General features: G+C 29.8%; 1 protein-coding gene across 2 annotated transcripts in view; it reads left to right on the plus strand.

The window, feature by feature from the left end:
* The window catches only part of LOC135950918 (neuroguidin), a 195,030-nt gene extending 175,555 nt beyond the window's left edge, over positions 1-19,475 (plus strand). For both annotated transcript variants that reach the window (XM_065500443.1, XM_065500442.1), the window contains exons 2-5: positions 17,461-17,862; positions 17,932-18,188; positions 18,250-18,437; positions 18,578-19,475. In XM_065500443.1, the coding sequence (XP_065356515.1) occupies positions 17,461-17,862; positions 17,932-18,188; positions 18,250-18,437; positions 18,578-18,720 (990 nt within the window). In that variant the 3' untranslated portion in view covers positions 18,721-19,475. The remainder of the gene's footprint in view (positions 1-17,460; positions 17,863-17,931; positions 18,189-18,249; positions 18,438-18,577) is intronic.
* Positions 19,476-19,739: the final 264 nt, after the last annotated feature.

Below are 19,739 nucleotides of genomic sequence, written 5' to 3' on the forward strand. Positions count from 1 at the left end.
ATCCAAATCTTCAATAATTCTGTCAGACATACTTTCTAGAAGTTTGCTATTTAAAATCAGCAAAATCGGTCCATAAATAACGGAGATATGAGCAAAAAACCGGGACAACCTCGATTTTTGACCTATTTTTGATCTATATCTGGATTACTAACTCATTAATATAGACAATATGAATATCTAATGATAGATATTTCAAAGTCCATTGCAACGATGTAGATAAAGCTATAATAAGTTGGATTTTTTTTTTTATTTTTTTTTAATTTTTTTTTTTTGAAATTGTTTTTTATTTTTTTTTAAAAAGTTTTTTCCAAATTTTTTTAAAATATTTTTTTTTTTTTGAAAAAAATTGTATGACAAAAAAAATTTTTTGAATAAAAAAAAATTCAGGTTGAAAAAAATCAAAATCGGGAAAAATATTTTTCAACCTAAATTTTTTTTTCATAAAAAAATTTTTTGTTATACAATTTTTTTCAAAAAAAAAAATTTAAAAAAATTTGGAAAAAACTTTTTAAAAAAAAATTAAAAAACAATTTCAAAAAAAAATTTAAAAACAATTAAAAAAAATTAAGTTTTGTTTGCCTAAAAATATTTAAAAAAAATGATTTTAAAGTATAATTTGTTGAAGGGTATATAAGATTCGGCACAGCCGAATATAGCTCTCTTACTTGTTTATTAACATACTAGTTGATCACCCCGGCTTCGCCCGGTAGCATTTACTAATGTTAGTTCTTCAAGTTTCTCCAACCCACTCACACCAGCCTGTTCTTATTTATTTGCAAATAAAATATCTAAATTTGTACTGCATATTTTAGGGAGCTTTTTTATTACAGTTGACTGGACTCACAAAAAAAAGAATTTCACAAAAACATGAAATCGAATACAAAAACAAATCAGCCAAATCGCTCCAGCCGTTCTCACGTGATGACATTACATACATGGACCATTTAATTTTTATATATATAGATATGTATGTTAAAATCTCGATCTCAGTCCTTATAAGTTTGTCATTCCTTTTGTAATTTCTACATTTTTCATTTGCGACCCCACAAAGTATATTTTCTGGATCTTTAGATAACAGAGTCTATATAGTTATATCCGTCTGACCGACTGTATGTTGAAATGAACTTTCCGTAGCCACCAAATAACTTATTTCAAAGTCCTTTTCAACTACGTATATAAGGCCATAAAGTGTTGACTTATACAATGGGTAAGACCCCTTTCACACTAGGCAATTTAGTTGCGCAAGTCTCTTGTGTTTGCAGATGGCAGAGGTAATGTCGGGTTAAGGAGAAGAAAATTTTACATGCTGTTTTGTTGTTGGGCAAGATACTTGCGCAACTAAATTGCCTAGTGTGAAAGGGGTCTTAGAACCGGGAAGAATTGTGCTAAATTTCCCAATTATTGATAAATTCACTGACATTTATTTTTTTTCTCTTAAATTTTTGTTAACTAATAAATTCAAAAAACAATTTTGAAAAAAAAAATTAGAAAAAAAATTTTTTTTGGGAAAGGTTCAAATCGGGAAAAATATTTTTTAACCCGAATTTTTTTTTAAAAAATTCTCTTAAATTTTGGTTCACTAATAATTTAAAAAAAAACAATTTTGAAAGAAAAAATTAAACTTTAAAAAAAACATTTCTTTTTTAAATTTTGTTGAAGTAAAAATATTAAAAAATTTTCTTTAAATGTATAGTTTTCTGACACTGTTTTGTCAATTTGAAGAATTTATCTTGAAACTGAAGATTTTTTTTGTTAGATAAATGACATTAAACATTAAATTATGGCCACTTTTTTAATTTTACCTAAAAATTATTAAAATCGAAATCGATTTTAGTACAATAACCTTAAATTCTTTAAGTTTTACTTTATTTGCTCTACACTGCTAACAATCGTATGTATACATATGCACCCGCATATAATCAAGCCTCCGCTCCACACTTATTTATGCCACACATAAAAGTTACTAACCAAACCCAGTGATAACTGCCTGACTATGCAAACTAACTTCCGACTGTATCGAATGCAAACGCGTTGTACAGCGATTTACAAATACACACAATCATTCTAACACAGATACACAAACACATACACACATAAATAATAACATTAGTAGACACATTTTTAAGTTGGCAACTGCATTTTGTGTTGCATTTGCGAAATCGTTATAAACATGTACCATAAAAGTGTATTAGAGTGTAGAATATGTTGACTTCGTTTTAGCCTAAAATACTGTTAGTATAAAATTTTAACTCATACTGCGCCTAAATGTAGGCTATACAATATATTAACACGTTTTGTAATTTCTACAAAAAAAAGTGTATGATGTGTGCTTTAACACAAAACTCCATACACATGTCGACAATTCTAATGTTTTGTTATACAGTTTTTTTTTGTAGAAGAACTTTTGTTCGTTGCTATTGTATATTTAGCATATGTCACTGATTGTTCACATTAAAAAGGCACATTAGTTTTTCTTATAGCCGTTTCCTTAGTTTCATTTATTTTCAAGTGTTTTATTATTTTATTTGTTTTTGTTTTCCAAAATCTTAAATGTTCAAACATTCAAACATTTTTAGCACTCTTTAGAATGCAATTGTATTGCTAAATAAATCTCCCCTTATTTTTGTATTGCATACTTTTAGTTGCTGCTGCTGCGGCTGCAATTAATTGCATATTTATTGGTCATCAAAAGTTTGTTGTTTAATTTTGCTACAGTGGTATCGTTATAATTAAATAATTTATTTTGTAGCCTTTTCGTTTATTAAACGCCCAACAACAAACTTTAAAAGGCCTTTCATTTGATGTTTGTTTCTATGGCTATTTTTGTTGTTGCTGTTTTTTTCTTCTTTATTGTTGCTATTATTCGTTTTATTATGTGACACATCTGTTTTGCATGTATCGATAATTAGTTTTTGCATAATAAATCCCGAATGCATAATTAACAATACTAAATTTAACGCGAAATTTTACTATGATGCTTTTGAAATGTATTGACAATAATTTAACTAAATTTTGCTTCCTTTAAATTTAACTAGATTTCTAAGATAGAGATAATCGAAATACTAATCTTGAAGACAGAAGTGAAGTATTAAAACAGATTTCCTATATTTCTTTAGTATAGCATGAGCTAGCGATAGATTTTCTTTAGTAAAACTTGAGCTAGCGATAGATTTTCTTTAGTAAAACTTGAGCTAGCGATAGATTTTCTTTAGTAAAACTTGAGCTAGCGATAGATTTTCTTTAGTAAAACTTGAGCTAGCGATAGATTTTCTTTAGTAAAACTTGAGCTAGCGATAGATTTTCTTTAGTAAAACTTGAGCTAGCGATAGATTTTCTTTAGTAAAACTTGAGCTAGCGATAGATTTTCTTTAGTAAAACTTGAGCTAGCGATAGATTTTCTTTAGTAAAACTTGAGCTAGCGATAGATTTTCTTTAGTAAAACTTGAGCTAGCGATAGATTTTCTTTAGTAAAACTTGAGCTAGCGATAGATTTTCTTTAGTAAAACTTGAGCTAGCGATAGATTTTCTTTAGTAAAGCTTGAGCTAGCGATAGATTTTCTTTAGTAAAGCTTGAGCTAACGACAGACTTATTAAGCAAATATTGAACTAGTGACAGACTTATTTAGTATAGCTTGAGCTAGCGATAGACAAGTTTCTGTAAAAAGATACATTTGTTTCAGCAATGATCAGGAAATATTTGCAGGGGTCTACAAAGTTTAAAATATTCTTCTCTCAAGATAATCAATGGAATTTTCTGACCCATATATGTTGAACTTCTTAGGCGACAAACCAATCTCATCCTTTTTCGAACACGATCTGACTGCTCAATCCCCGATTTCATTGATTCCTTATATTTGATGCATCATTTTTCATCACGCATTCATAGCCACCAGAGGCCGAACATGTTCGGTTAGTAACTTGTTAATAACACGATTATTAACGATAGAATACAGATCACAATAAATTGCTGGTCAAAATGCAACAGAGAAATGAAAGTGCATGTTCCATGATCTATTTATGCCGACCAGTGATTTACCAAATACCGCGAAATTTCATTTGAAATAATAAAAAATATTTTCAAGCTGCCTCTTCAAAGTGTCACGTGCAGAATAATCCCAACAGATTTATTATCTAAACCTCACCACAAACAACTTTAGTCGTGGATCATTTAAAGAATGTACTACATTGATTTGAGGCCTTTCATTATTGTCCCTTTTAAATCAAAGTTTCTTTTAACTATCGAACTACTAGTTTGATTGAATCTATTATTTTGATTTTGAAAACACAAGCTAAGCATTATTTTTTATATAAATTTAAATGTTTTTTAACTGTACTTTTTTAAACTGTCTGGATATTATGTTGCAATACTGGGCCTCCAATTCTGCCCTTTTTATTTTGCAAAATATAATAACATTTATTATGCAATTCTGTTGTTAACTGTTATATCTTTTTCCTACTACATACAATATGTATTTTTATTTATTTATTACACTTTTTTTTCTGCCATTTAAATATTTAATTAGTTTCCTATTAACAACTATACAATAGAATTTGTTTTGAGTGCATTTCATATGCAATAATTACATTTTGAGTGGTCATTTTAAATATATTATTCACATCGACACAAAAAAAAAATAGAAATAAATAAAAGGAAGTACAGAATAGAACTGCCTAGAAGGCAGCCAATAAACCTGTACACCCACATCCAGGGGGAAGAGAGAGAGAGAGAACTAGAGACAAAGTAGGACTGGAGTGTCCTGACCAGTATGAAATACTTGTAATTAAATGCAAACATTTGTAGTCTTTCATACATAAAAAGCTAATGCATTTACAATATAAATTGTATATAACAAATCAACATACATTTAACAAACTAATTACGCATGTAGTAAGTATGTGTGTCTGCGGGCATACACACACTCTCATCCACCCACCCCTGCCCCTAAATATATGCAATATTTATTTCAATGTGCATTGTATTTGCTGATCAGTGTGTTTGTGTGTATAAGTAGGCTGGTTGATTAAAAAAAAAATGTAATAAAACGAGAACACACGCATTTATACATGTGCAAATAAATAAGGCCCCGCTAAATATGCAACGATAGTTAACATAACAGTTGCTTAACGGTTGGGTTGTGAGCGAGTGAGAGAGAGTGCTGTAGTGGGAGAAATGAAGAGGCGACTAACATGAAGGGAAATAAACACTCAGGCATTTTTTAAATGTATTTATCTGAACTGTACATGTGTTTGTATTTATAGAACATGCGTATGTTTGAGTGTGTGTGAATATGATTTGTGCAACAAAAGCGCAGAAATTATTATTGTGGTTTTTATTAGATGTCGATTGTGTACACATACACAAAAGTTCACGTAGTACATATAACAATACATTAGGGTGGATCTTATTAAGCACTTTTTAAATTTTCGATGATCCCAAGGTCTTAAATTGAGTTTGTTAAGTTTTAGAGGTTACAGATTTCATTTCACCTAAATGAAAAATGGCAACAAAATCGAAAAAATTTTAAAGGCTTTTTAAAACACTACATAATTTTTATGTATTGTGGTTCTAGTAGTACAAATATGGTCCAAATTTTAAAGTCTAGGGATAGGTTTTTAAAAAAAAAAAAATTAAATTAAATTTTTTACCTTTCTCCACGTAATTAATGATAAATCAAAAAGGATTAGTTCGATTTTATTAAAATAAACTTAGAAATGTTGATATTTACTTAACCTTTAATCCGTTTATAAATTGCGTTTCAATCGGCTCAGTAGTTTCGGAGTTATAATAACAAATTGAAGCAAAAAATATATTTTTTGCGTGAAAATATCCAATTTTTTTTGTTTTAAAAAATCATGAAAAATCGAAAACGGCAAACATTTATCAGATTTATAGCTTTATCGCAAAGCCACATATAATAGGAACAAAATAAGATATCGATCATAAAAATCGATGCATTCTTTTCGAATTTATTCACAATTAAGTGAATTCGCTCATTTTCACAAAATTTTAGTTTTTTGTTTGATATACATTAAATTGAGAAGTTCATGTTCTTTATTCGATTATTTGAATTTTGAAACCATTTTCCCGATGCTATGTACAAATTTGCACATATATATTGCGTTTCAATCGGCTCAGCAGTTTGGGAGTTACACAACAAATTGAAGCAAAAAATATATTTTTTTATATGAAAATAGCCAATTTTTTTTGTTTTAAAAAATCATGAAAAATTTAAAACGGTAGAAATTGTTTAGATTTAATACTTTATCGTAAAGCCACATGTAATAGGAACAAAATGCGATATCGATCATAAAAATCGGTGAATTCTTTTCGAATTTATTCACACTTAATTGAATTCGCTCATTTTCTCAAAATTTTAGTTTTTTGTTTAAAATACATAAAATTGAGCAGTTAATGTTCTTCTTTCAATTGATTGAATTTTAAAAACATTTTCCCAATGCTATGTACTAATTTTCACATATATATTGCGTTTGAATCGGCTCAGTAGTTTCGGAGTTATAATAACAAATTGAAGCAAAAAATATATTTTTTACGTGAAAATATCAAAAAAATTTTGTTTTAAAAAAATGATGAAAATTCGAAAACGGCAAACAATTTTTAGATTTATTACTTTATCGCAATGCCACATGTAATAGCAACAAAATAAGATATCGATCATGAAAATCGATAAATTATTTTCGAATTTATGCACAATTAAGTTAATTCCCTCATTTTCACAAAATTTTAGTTTTTTTTTTAAATATACATTAAATTGAGTAATTAATGTTCTTCTTTCAATTGATTGAATTTTAAAAACATTTTCCCAATGCTATGTACAAATTTTCACATATATATTGCGTTTGAATCGGCTCAGTAGTTTCGGAGTTATAATAACAAATTGAAGCAAAAAATATATTTTTTATGTGAAAATACCAAATTTTTTATTTTATTTTGAAAATTGAAAACGCCAAAAAATTTGCAGATTTATTACTTTATCGCAAAGCCACATGTAATAGAAATAAAATGAGATATTGATCATAAAAATCGATGAATTATTTTCGAATTTATTCTCAATTAAGTGAATTCGCTCATTTTAGCAAAATTTTAGTTAATAAATTTTTTCAATGTAATTTCAAAAAAAATAATAAAATTATGTTCAAATCTAATAACTATGTTGACTTTTAACAATTTTGGCCATGGATATAAAAGGGTTAGCAATGTCCCAGAAAAACTTGAATCTTCAAATGAAATTTGCAACCTCTAATCTTTATCCGATTTAAATTTTCAGAATTTGGCGTTTAGTTGACGGTGAACAATTTTATATTTTGGGATATTCAAAAATCGAAAAATTACAAAATAAGTGCCACCTCAATGTACATTAATGCACATATTCGTATTTACCAGTTTTTACCATATGTATGTGCATTTGAATGTTGCATGTATAAAGTAGATATTTGAAAATTTGCTACATTTTATGCCCAGGAAATTAAATTTTCTATGCAAAATGCATAAATAAATATGTTGTTTTTTTCATTATTTTTCTTTTTTTTTTTTGTTGTAAATGCATAGAATTTATAATATACAGAAATATAATAAATATGTATGTGAGTGCTTGTCCTGCCATGAGTTTGTTTTTGTTGTTTTTGCTGCTGTTATTTCTAACCAATACAATTTATAATCAGCATAAAAACGAACATTCATGATTGGTGGCTTTTAATTATTTATTTATAAATACATTTTATTATTTTCCTAACAAAAATTAACAAACAAATAACAAAAAAAAAATGAAGAGAAAATAATAATTGTTGAGGTTTTTATAGGCTTAATTCGTATTTTTAATTTTATTGGTAGGTTATAATTTTTATATGTGAAAAAAGCAAACTTACACCACAGGAAGTGCTAACAAGAGTTATATTATTATTATTATTTATTTGAAAATTATAACACCAGAGTTGCCATGGTGAGTTTATGTTTATATAACTAAGCAAAATTCAGTAAGCTAGAGGCTTAAATTAATAATAATGTATATTTTTTTTCAAATTCAAAATTGATTTTGAATTTTCGAACTTGTAGCAAAAGGTTTAAAATATCTTTGTAGATGAAAAATAAGTTGGGAAGGAAAAAATGTCTGAAAATTCTATACACATAAATGTGATGTTCAAAATTAAAAATCTTAGATAGTTGAATTTTTATAAACAATTAAAAATATTCGAAATTAACCTAGAAGTTTAAATAAGAATTCAATAAACAAAATTTACTTTAATTAATTTTTTTTGTTATTTAACTTGCTTTTTATTTGAATTTTAAAATTTTGCTAAAATTTGAAAAACTAAATAATCGGTCCAGAATATTAAAATGTTAAGTTTTTTTTAACAAAAATAATTTTAAATTTCACTTAAATTAGTCATGTTCGAATTTTTCAAATATTCAGCCGATTAATGTTCTTTGGAAATTTTGGAATTAAGCGAATCATTTGTACTGTATTTAAGAATTAAAAATAAACCGGAGGTTAAAACTATAGCTAACGTAATAATGTTCGAAAATAAAATGTAAATAAAATTTACGGAATTTTCAAATTTAAAATTTCTTAACCCTTCCCATTTTAATTTTTCAGTACATTATTCACATTTAACAAGCGATTTTAGGCAAAGAAAATTTATTCGATAGCATATGGGCAATTCCATATCATCGTACGTGACATTTGTACGCCTATAGAGTAGAATAGATTTTGCAAAAATAAGAGTATCTGAAAAATAATTTGGTATTTATGTTCCATTCAGAGGGTACTATATTTTGAAATAATAAAAAGTTCTTTCGAAATATTGTTGTCCAAAATCGTACGTGACATAAAACGGAACTCATTTTGAGGTACATATAGAAATATGCGAAAATATTCGAATCGTGAGAGGCGTTATGTTTTCTTTTAATTTCTTACACTAAACGAAATATTTTTCCTTTACAATCCGTCATATTTAAATAAAAACAATCTTTGGATGATTTTATAATAAATAAAATTTAATATCGTACGTGACATACCGTACGTGACAGATTTTTCTCTTATAATAAAACAATATATATTCTGTAAATATATGTATACAAATTCTAAAAAAATGAATAGAAAATATACGTTCGGTTTCAATAAACAATTTGACAATAGCAAAAAAACAATCGGAGTCAAATTCATTTCATACTACAAGCTAATTGTGAGCCTAGTTTTCGTCGCAATTTTAGCCTAAAACATAACTAAAACATTAAAAAAATAAATATAATAGATTTAAGCTATTTAAGCTATTTTTGTCTTTAAAATGTTGTAATATGATCTAAATACTTTAACATAGTAACATTTTATTATTTTCTTCTATTCAAATCATCTTGAAAAAAAGTTTCAAAGGTTTTTGTGTTTTCAGTCGTGGTAGCGATTCTCGTGGAATTGCCCATATATTTATGCCTTTCTAAACATACCGGTCAATTGGAGTTTTGTTATCTGTGGTACTTGACAAAAAATTTAGAAAATAATTTTTTTTATTTGACTACTTAGTAATGCAGATGTCATGTAGAAGTCATTGAAAAGTATGTTATTATGTAAAGGGAAGACATTTTCTGGGTAATTCAATACCCTTGTTTTCAAGTCCTGCAGCCATTTTTGCCGATAAAGTAAAGTAAAACGAAAACCAACGAATAATATCAACAAAAAAGATTTATTGTTTCTTGTGCATATTAAAATTTAAAATTCTAACGGTTCAAGTTTGATCGTCAAATGGTTAATGTAGTTTTCAGACATTCGAAATGAAGTTCGAACTTTCGAAACAGAAAAAACATTTTGAGCATAGGTTTATAACTCGAAATTTTCTTCGTTTAGGGAAGAGAAAAAGCTGCACTTATTTGAAAATAATAAATTATACTCGTATTCTTACAGAATTTATTAAACATTTAAATATTTTTTTGGGAAAATGATTTTGGTTTTAAGCTGGAAGTTAACTAAAAATTTTAAATTTTCGAAAATCAATTTTTTTAAGTAAAGTGTATTTTTTTAAAGACGATAGATAGATGAAATCGTAAAAAATAGCTCAAAAAAGTAAATTTTAATACAAAAAAAAATTTATGCGAAATATCAATAAATGGCATTAACATTTGATAATTATTTCGGGCATATGGCAATTCTGGCCGTATGTCATTTGTTTCTGGTTTATCAGCATAAACTGGTGACTTCAAGTGGCCCCACAGGAAATAATCGCAAGACCTTGGTGGCCAATTGACGACCGTTTTCGTCAAATTTTGACTTCAATAAATCGATTGTTGCGGTGTTAGTGTGCTGGACTATTAATCTGAGGGTTGCGGGTTCGATTCCCGCCAGAGACTCTTCGTGTATCTGCAGAAAAAATAAAATATGGCACCTAGCGCCTTTCTTTTGAAGTAACACCTCGCACGGATCAATGTGATCCACAGTTTCAAAGAAATAACCATTGAACATGGTGCGGTAACGATCTCCATTGACGTAACACGAGCTCCGGCTTTAATTTTGAAGAAATACGATCCAATGATGCCACCAGCGTGTAAACCGCACCAAACGTTGCACTTTTCTGGATGTAATGAAGTCTGTAGGGTCTGCTGGGATTGTTCTCACTCCATATGCGGCAATTTTGCTTACTACAAACCCATTAAGTGAGCCTCATCGCTGAACACAATCTTTGCGATAAAGCAGTGGTCTATAAGTTGCGCAAATCTATGAGTGGTTTTCAAAGTACATTTGGATAATTTGGTAGCGTTATTCAAGCGTCAATCTGATTTGCCAGAGTATACTGATCAAAAATGTCAAAAAGTGAGCGAAGTATGGCAGTTGGTTTGAAAGTTAAGCCTTTCGTAAGTTCTATCGGGCTAAAAAAAAACACCCTTTACCTCACAAAATGAGCGAATTTATCAAAAAACTTTAAGTGTTCTATTTGCAGATTAAAAATAATGATTTTGGACATAGATGTAAGAAATTTGAAATTAAGTTCGATTTATTGAACATGAAGCAAAAGCTCAGAATAAAAATTAAAAATATTACTGCTAAAAAAATAGTTTTTATTGTTTAAAAATTCAGAAATTATATTTAAATTGAATTGAAAATAGTCATGTTCGAATCATGTTAAAATTCTAGGGTTTCCTCTAGCTCGTCGGCTAGAAGAGGACATTTCACAAAACTTTGCAAAGAATCGTCAATGCGCGCCGAATTTTATAATTCAGACCATCAGCTGTTTGTAGCCCTCAGAGGAATGAATGGTCAATTGACATCACCAAATCAAAGTTCAAACACATACTGGCTCAGTAATTTTCTCTCTTAGTTTTTCTTAAGTCATCCGTTTTCCAGGCGATACAGTAGTGATAGGAATTCGATCTCGGTCTGGCTTAGTAATTTTCTCTCTTAGTTTTTCTTAAATCATCCGTTTTCCAGGCGAAAATTTATGCTTTCGATACAGTAGTAAGAGGAATTTGATCTCGTTCCACACTTACGGTTCAAAAACATACAGGTACTTGCTCTGTTTTTTTGTATCTTAGTTTTTTTTTCTCAAGTCACCCGTTTTCCAGGCGAAAATTTATACTTTCGATACAGTCGAAAGAAAAATTCGATCTCGGTCTACACTAACGTTTCAAAGACATACAGGCTCTGTTTTTTATCTCTTAGTTTTTTCTCAAGTTACCCGTTTTCCAGGCGAAAATTTATGCTTTCGATACAGTCGAGAGAACTTTGATGTCTGCAGTCATTTACCAATCAAAACTTTATCTTGATAAGTCGAAACGTCTTCTCAACTGCATTTAATCCCTGGCCCAGTTTGGTTAACATCTATTCGAGTTTATATGGGCTCCAGGACATGATTAATAATACTTGTTTTTGATTGACTACTGATTTAGGAAACTTTGAAAATAAATTGTTCTAAAAGAGTTAAAAGTAAATATTTAGCAATTTTCAACAAATTAAATTTTTAAACACTGAAAAATTTATGGAAAATATATTAACAAAACTAAAAAATAATCATAATTAGCTGGGTGTGGCAAGATAAAAATTTATATTTATATATAAATGTATCCGTAAATGCTATTTATTTTGTGGTTAAAATATAACAGCCTCTTAATCAAGCTTTTGTTATAAATTATTTATTTTACATAAACACATTTTTAGGAAAAAAAACCCAAGTATTTTTTTTTGTTTAAATAAAATTATCACAAACACAAATCATTTGTTTGTGTCACTCCTACTTCCGTTTGTGCCAAAGCTAGACACAAGTACTTGCAAACAAATGCAGACATGCTTGAAATTATTCCACCAATAATACGCTTTTTTCCATGGCTTTTTTTATTTGGTTTTATTATAATTTATATTTAAATATAATAAATAAAGTATATATATTTTTTTATTATTATGGTTTCCAATTAAAAACCCATTTGAAAAAATTAAGAAAAAATGTAAATACGAGTAAAAATTTTAAATTAATTTTTCAATAAATATTAATAATATTTACAAACATTTGTTATTGTAGCTGCTGGCTAACTATACACATGCATAGTTTTTAGCTATTTGGCATTTTATGCTAAATATAAGAGAAAAAATTAAATTACAATACATAAATATTTTTTATATCCTTCCTGCATAAAATTTTACATACGTGGTGGTTTTTGTGGTTTGAAATTACGCTTACACCAACACAAACATATATTTAATATGTAAATACAAAAAAAAAGAGCATTTACAACATCACAACAACATCTTCTGTAATAATAAAATATTTGAAAACAATAAAAACATAAACATATTTTATAATTGTCAAATGGAATGCTGTTGTTGTTGTATTTGTTGTAGTTGTGTTATAATTAAAATTATTGTTATATTATTATGGTTTTACTGTTAAACATACATTCGCACTCTGTCGTCATAGGCTTCTAAATATGCCTGAGTGTGTGCTTGTGTTTATGACATCCATTTGCCCCTGTGGTATATGCTTTAATTTTTATTTCATTTTAGTTTTTCACAAAGGAAAAAAAAAAACGTATGCGTTATTTGCATTAATATCTGTGTATTTGTGGTTTCATTTGATTTTTTTTTGTTTCGTTGTAGTTTTATAAAATTTTATTGCCCACCAGGGCTATTATTGAGTTTCTACCATATTTGTTTATAATTTAGTAAAACAAATTTTTTTTTTTGGAAAATTTATTATGCAATTTTCATGCATAAATAATTTATTTTATTGTTAATAGGGAGACAGGAAATAAATTACACAAAATTATACAAAAGAACAGTAGTATGAAGTACAGATTGGTTCAGTAGTTAATAAGTTTACAGTAGGTGCATTTCCCGATATGTCTGACAGTTCATTGAAGACAACCGATCCCATTTGGCGACAGTACCATACGAAATGTTTCCCGTTTTCCTCTTCGTTGCAATCATTCCTCCTGATCCATCTCATATTCAAAGTTATTTAGTCCAACGATGAAGACTAGGTTTTGAAGATTGTAGAGGTATGTTTACATATGGGGGATTTCAAGTGAACCAACTTTTGAAATCGATGTCTTCTATTTTGTAAAAAAAAGTCAAAAAAGTTTTTGATTTCGGGAAAAAAAATTCAAAATTTTTTATTTTTTTTTAATTTACATGGATGAGAAAAAACACCTGTTTGTCCTCTAACTCAGAGAGTTCTTGATCGATCTTGTTGGAAAACCTTGATCTTCCCTATCGGAAGACATCGATTTCAAAAGTTAACTTGACATGAAATCCCTCATATTCAAAATATGAGGTAATGTTTATCTGCTCAATCAAGCTCAATCGCCCTAACATTCCCGGTATCCAAATGAACCTTAAATTGTTCAGTCATATCGTTAACCCATTAACACCGGATGGGTAGAAAATTACCCAAAAATAAAGCTCTTTTAGAAATATTCAAACTAGGGCCAGTTGAGAGTAGGACTATGCAAGAAAAATTGATTGTGATATTTGGTCATGTTGTGGTGGGGAATCAGCGGATCAGATAAAAATATAAAAAAATAACCATATTAATATAAATACCTTAAATACTGGTTGTGAGAAATTTTGTCTTTGCTCTAGCAAAGAGAACTACTGAGCTGTCATGGCTGGGCCGCAACAGCGGTTTAATCGTAGTCATCACATACATTCATGGTAGTTGTGAGGTACTACTTTTAATCCCAGACAATTCATAACATAGAATGATGCACTGCGAGATATCCAAAAGCTGCAATTGTTTGTGAACCAATGCCTCCGCAGAATCATACGTATCTTCAACTGCCACTTGCAACAGAAATGAATAAACGCAAGTGGAACTGGATTGACAACATTCAACGTAGAATTGGAAGACCACGACACATGGAGGCGACAAATTAACATCGAAGCTGTCATGAACAAAAGTTGTGGAGAAATAAAATTACTTGCCCACGAGAAATCACATTCGAACATGTTTGTCGAGAACCTGTGCTCCTTCTGCTCTGCTTGAAAAAATCTGCAATGATCCGAGAGCCAAAATGATGTTTACCAACCAATGTTCATCTCATTACAATCATCTTTTGATTCACGAAGCCGACAAGAGATTCTGCGAGACAGACACATCATTGGAAGCAACAGCTGGTCAACTATCCTTAGTACAACCACACTTCTAGCTGAATCAACTTGAATAAAGAACCCTTGTTAAGTACATAAATACACGACGATTGGGTTTGCAGAGGTCAACTATTCAAAGCTGCCAAAATGCAGCATTTAAAGCCATTACTGGCTCATTGAAATGATCAGAAAACCTTCCACTCGAGGAAACTAATGTTGTGCCGGTGATGGAATGTTTATTCTGGGATGTCATCAGAGGAATCACTCTAACTACTTGTCAGGAAATTCCTACGTATGTACGAGGAGAACAAATTGAGAAATGTGCAGAATCCGTTGAATCACAGCTCGATCATGACAATTTTGAGCAACCTTTATAGAGAGGCCATTCATATTTAAGTTGCAGGTTATCGCATGAGACACAAGGAAATGTTCTACCGGTGATTAAACTTTTCTTCTGGGAGGCCAACAGAGAAGTCGTCCTAACTATATGTCAGGAAATGCCTAAGTATGTACGATCCGTTAAATCACAGCACGTTCATTACAACTTAAAGCAACATTTATAGAGAGCCCATTTATTTCGCGGTTGCAGGATACCGCATGAGATACAGGAAAACAAGAGTAGTTCTGAATATTAATGCCTAATTGTCTCACATAGACCCTGACTCCAACTTATGCCCAGCATGTGGTCAGGGTTCTCAAGACCCATATTCAACGACCCAACAAATCTTAACTTTTCCCAGTGGAGTTATTGCTTTAATCGATTGAAGCATAAGAAGCATCGGGCTTGATTTTAACCTTCGCTTTACCAAAGGTTTTTTATGTACGAGGTTTACCAATACCCACCCGGGTGATACTGCACTTCTATACATATATCCGACGAACAAAATTTTAAAAAATCGAAAAATCTTATAAAAAGTTTAAAATGTTTTTATTAAATAATATAGAACTCTAAAATTTGTTCATTGAGTCTAAATTTTATTTAAATCGAAACAAAATGAAAAAAATTATTAAGCTAACAAAAACCGAGTGGTCACCCGGGTGGGTATTGGTAAAGCGAAGGTTAATACAGATCATTCGGGGTTGTCATAGAATTCAATCATTGTCGGAATCGGTTGAAAACGACAAAAAAATGTACATTTGAAATCGATAAAGATATTAATTCTAGATCGAATATAAAACGGATAACTTTCGATTTCACGAGACCAATGTACTTTTTCTGTCGTTTTCAAAACCGATTCCGACAATGATTGGATTCTATGACAACCCCGAATTATCTTATAGAGACTGTCGTACATCACTATCTATCGTTCTTTTTAAATTTGCGGTACCCAGAATCCTACAATCCAAAAAAGTCTAAGTTGTCCAATTCCTTTCCTATGAATTGAAATACAGCTGCAGCTTTAGGAGAATATCTAGAGCTTTTGAGGTTGTAATGGGAATAGCACTGGTAACACATATTGAAGTCATTCTCAGTACCTTTTTTAGCATTCTAGATCCTTTAGATCCTTTTCTCCAGAGCAGGCCACCAAACTATAAACCAATACTTAGGAAACGGATGAACAATTGCAGTGTAGAACACATCAAGGATCTTTTGAGACAGTCCCACTTTTTGCAATGAACTTCGCTTACTATCTAACTTACTATCCAGTATATCAAGATAGATCCTTTGAATGATCTTTTAGACAGCCACCAACTCTTTCTAAATGTGTTCGTCTATTTCACCTTTCTTCAGTTATAAGTTTAACTTACTATCCAGTATGATACCAAAGTACACCTTTTGAAAGATCTTTGGAGGCTGCTCCTTACTATTTCCAAATGTCTTCTCCTTCCCCACACTTCTTCAGTTAAAAGAACGACTTATTATAAAGTATGCTATCAGGATGTTTGGATTTGTTGATTAAATTGGTTCAAAGTAATGGGTAATTTCCCGTAACGAGGTCCCCTAGCCCATTTGCAAAGATGGAATTAATAGTCCTTTAGAATATACCACACAATCTATAAGAACCCAAAACAGAGATAATTCGCCTATGGAGTACCATAATAAGAACAACTTATACTGTGATATCAATATATTTGGATCTGGTAGGTAAATTGATTCACAACGATGGGTATCTTACACTTCTTCATAAAGAGAATTGAGGTCCGTTTGGGTGGAATTAATTCGAGCGTTTTAAAATGAGCTAGAAGTTCCATAAAAGAGATGAGAACACACGAACTTTTCCTCTCTTGATAAAGTGTATGATCTATAAGAATCCAAAACAGAGAAAATTTAAAATATCATAAATTAATAGATCGAAGTTTGCTAATGAACTTCAAAACCGACCCAGTCTGTCAGTAATATCAAAATATTTGTATGAAAAGCACGAAATTATATCAAATTAGAGATTTTATCCCGAAGAGAAACGGGTTAAATTGACATAAATTTGGTTAAATGTTCCTTTAAATCTGGGTCGTAATAATTTTGAATTGTTTGAGGAATATATAAAATGAGGGAAGCAAATAAAATGAGAAATGGTTTCTCTGTGTTTTGTATGAACCCTTCTCTGTCCAACTGTTTACGTATATAATTTTTTTCAACTTAATTTAAATTCAAATATTTTACTTTTTGTGGCTGTTAGTTTTTCATTAATTTATGCAAAAATTTCATAAAAGGATGTTTAATTTTTTTTCCTGTAAGATTATAAAGCCAACATAATAATAGCATTTGTTATAATATTAATTAATTTCAGTTTCAATTTATTTTAGTAATAATTAGAGAATTATTTATGGTATTTTGTGGTGAAAAAAAAGCATTTTTTCACAAAACTTTTTTTAATTTATATTGCATTATAATTGAAATTTTAATTAATAAAATATCATTATTTAAATCTTTTTGCAGGCTCTCGATTACGACTGTGAGGTACAGGAACAACAGGATATACCCCAGGCCATACAATTGCTGGGCGAAATGAACAGTAATGTGAAACAAGTAACAGACCTAGTCGAAGGTATGCTGCAACGTGTTAAACGCGGCGAATTGACCACAGAATATGGTTTGAGTTTTTTGGAAGTTAAATATCACATGCTGCTCGACTACCTTATCAATTTGACCTATGTGGTGTTGCGTAAATGTTCCGGCGAAACAATTGAAGGTGATCCATCCATAGAACGTTTAATAGAGATACGCACAGTGCTGGAGAAAATACGACCAATTGATTATAAATTGCGCTATCAAATAGATAAATTGGTGAAGACAGCCACAACGGGTGTATCCTCGGCCTCGGATCCTATTTTGTATAAGGTAAAGCAAATTAAATTTACCATTTGTTATAGAAAAATAATTTTTTTAATTTTTGTTTTAATATTTTAGCCTAATCCTGAAAACATGTTAACTAATGCTAATGGAGGAGAGGATGATGAAGATGAGGATTCAGAGGACGATTCTGAGGAGGAAGACGATGAAGATGATGGGGAAAAGGGTGTTAAGAAACCTAAAAAGGCCGCCACAGCGGGCAAACCTGGTATTTATGTGCCGCCCAAGATTAAGCCTGTCTATTATGATGGCGACGACAAGGCTGAGGATAAGGAAAAGAAATTAATAGAAAGAGCCAAAAAACGTGCCATAACGTAAGTTTATTTTTCTAAGGTTTCTAGTAAAAACTCTAAACTAAAATTGAATTTGTTACAGTTCATCCATGTTGCAAGATTTGAAAGAAGAATATCTAGATGCTCCCACTGAAATCTCTTCGGGCTCCAGGGCCCAACAAATATTGTCCAAGGCTCAAAAGGAAAAACAAGAATATGAAGAAACCTACCTAACACGTCTGCCCATAACCAAAGCAGAAAAACATCGTCAACGTAAACTCACCACATTGGGTAAGTCACACGCAATACATTTCTCATATTTAGAACTCATTTTAAGCCCCACTGCACCCATTAAACTGCTTTACATATATTCCATACAAAAAGTCCCAAAACCTCTAAGACTCTAAAACCAACAAATTTTCCGCTTTTAGGTACCTTGGGCGATGAAATTTTGGGTGAAATTAACCGTGATGCCTCCCTACGTGGTGACTCTTTAGGAGGCTCGAGCAAAAAACGCAAAGCCAAGGGTGGTAAGGGCAAAAAGAAAGCTGCCAAGAAACGTAAATTCCATTAAACCTTTTCTTTGCGTCCTAAACACCTAATATAACCCCCGGGATATTACCACTGAAACACAAAATTCATATAAGATTTTTTAATGATTAATTCATTTTAAAAGAATTTTAAAATGAAACCACATAAAACCAAGAAAAAAAATAAGAAACTTTTAAGACAACCAACAAATAGCAGCATAATTCAGTAAATATTTCAGCAAATTTTTATTTTCAATTTAAAAAAAAACAAACAGTTCTTGTAAAAACATTTTTGAAAATAGGGATTTAAAGCTCTCATGAATGTTTAAATTGGCATATAAATAAGATTTTTGATAAATTTTAAAATGTTAAAGAAAAATTGTTAACTTAGGTTTAGAATATAACAAATATTTATCTTACTTTGAAGTTATTATTACCTCAAAGCCTTAAAGGTATGCTAAACATTTGTTGTAGCCTTAAAATATGCTAACAATTTTTTTATGTAATGATTTCTTTAAAATCTTTTTTAAAATGTAGCTTTCTTATTAATTTCATGAGAGTTTTTAAATTCTTTTAAAAAATCCTTTATTTTTTTTTTTTGGTTAAATCCATTTTTCCTTTTTTACTCGTCCCTACCATTTGTTTTTATTAAGTTTAATCACCGTTTTTCCCTTTTTTAATACGTTATTTTTTCTATTTTTTTTTTAATAAACATCATTTCGTTTAAGTTTGTTTTTATATATTTTAGTGAATACATTATAATTTTGTTTAATAAAGGAAACCTATTAATTGAAAATAATTTTTTGATATATATTTTTTTTTTAATTTTTAAGCGTACAATAATCCTATGAAACTTTAAAGGATTTAAAGTTTTATAATATTTTTTTTATATATAATAAAGGTGGCCCTTTACTAACCGCAAGATTCTTGAATCAGCTAAATATAAACGTAGTTTGTATACATTAAGACAGTTCCATTTATTCGCGTCATACTCTATAGAATAGTTAGTCCAATGGGTTAAGTTACGTATACATATATGATTGCCAGAACCATGTTCAACTTA

Source organism: Calliphora vicina, chromosome 2 (assembly GCF_958450345.1).
Source record: "Calliphora vicina chromosome 2, idCalVici1.1, whole genome shotgun sequence".
Classification (NCBI taxonomy): domain Eukaryota; kingdom Metazoa; phylum Arthropoda; class Insecta; order Diptera; family Calliphoridae; genus Calliphora; species Calliphora vicina.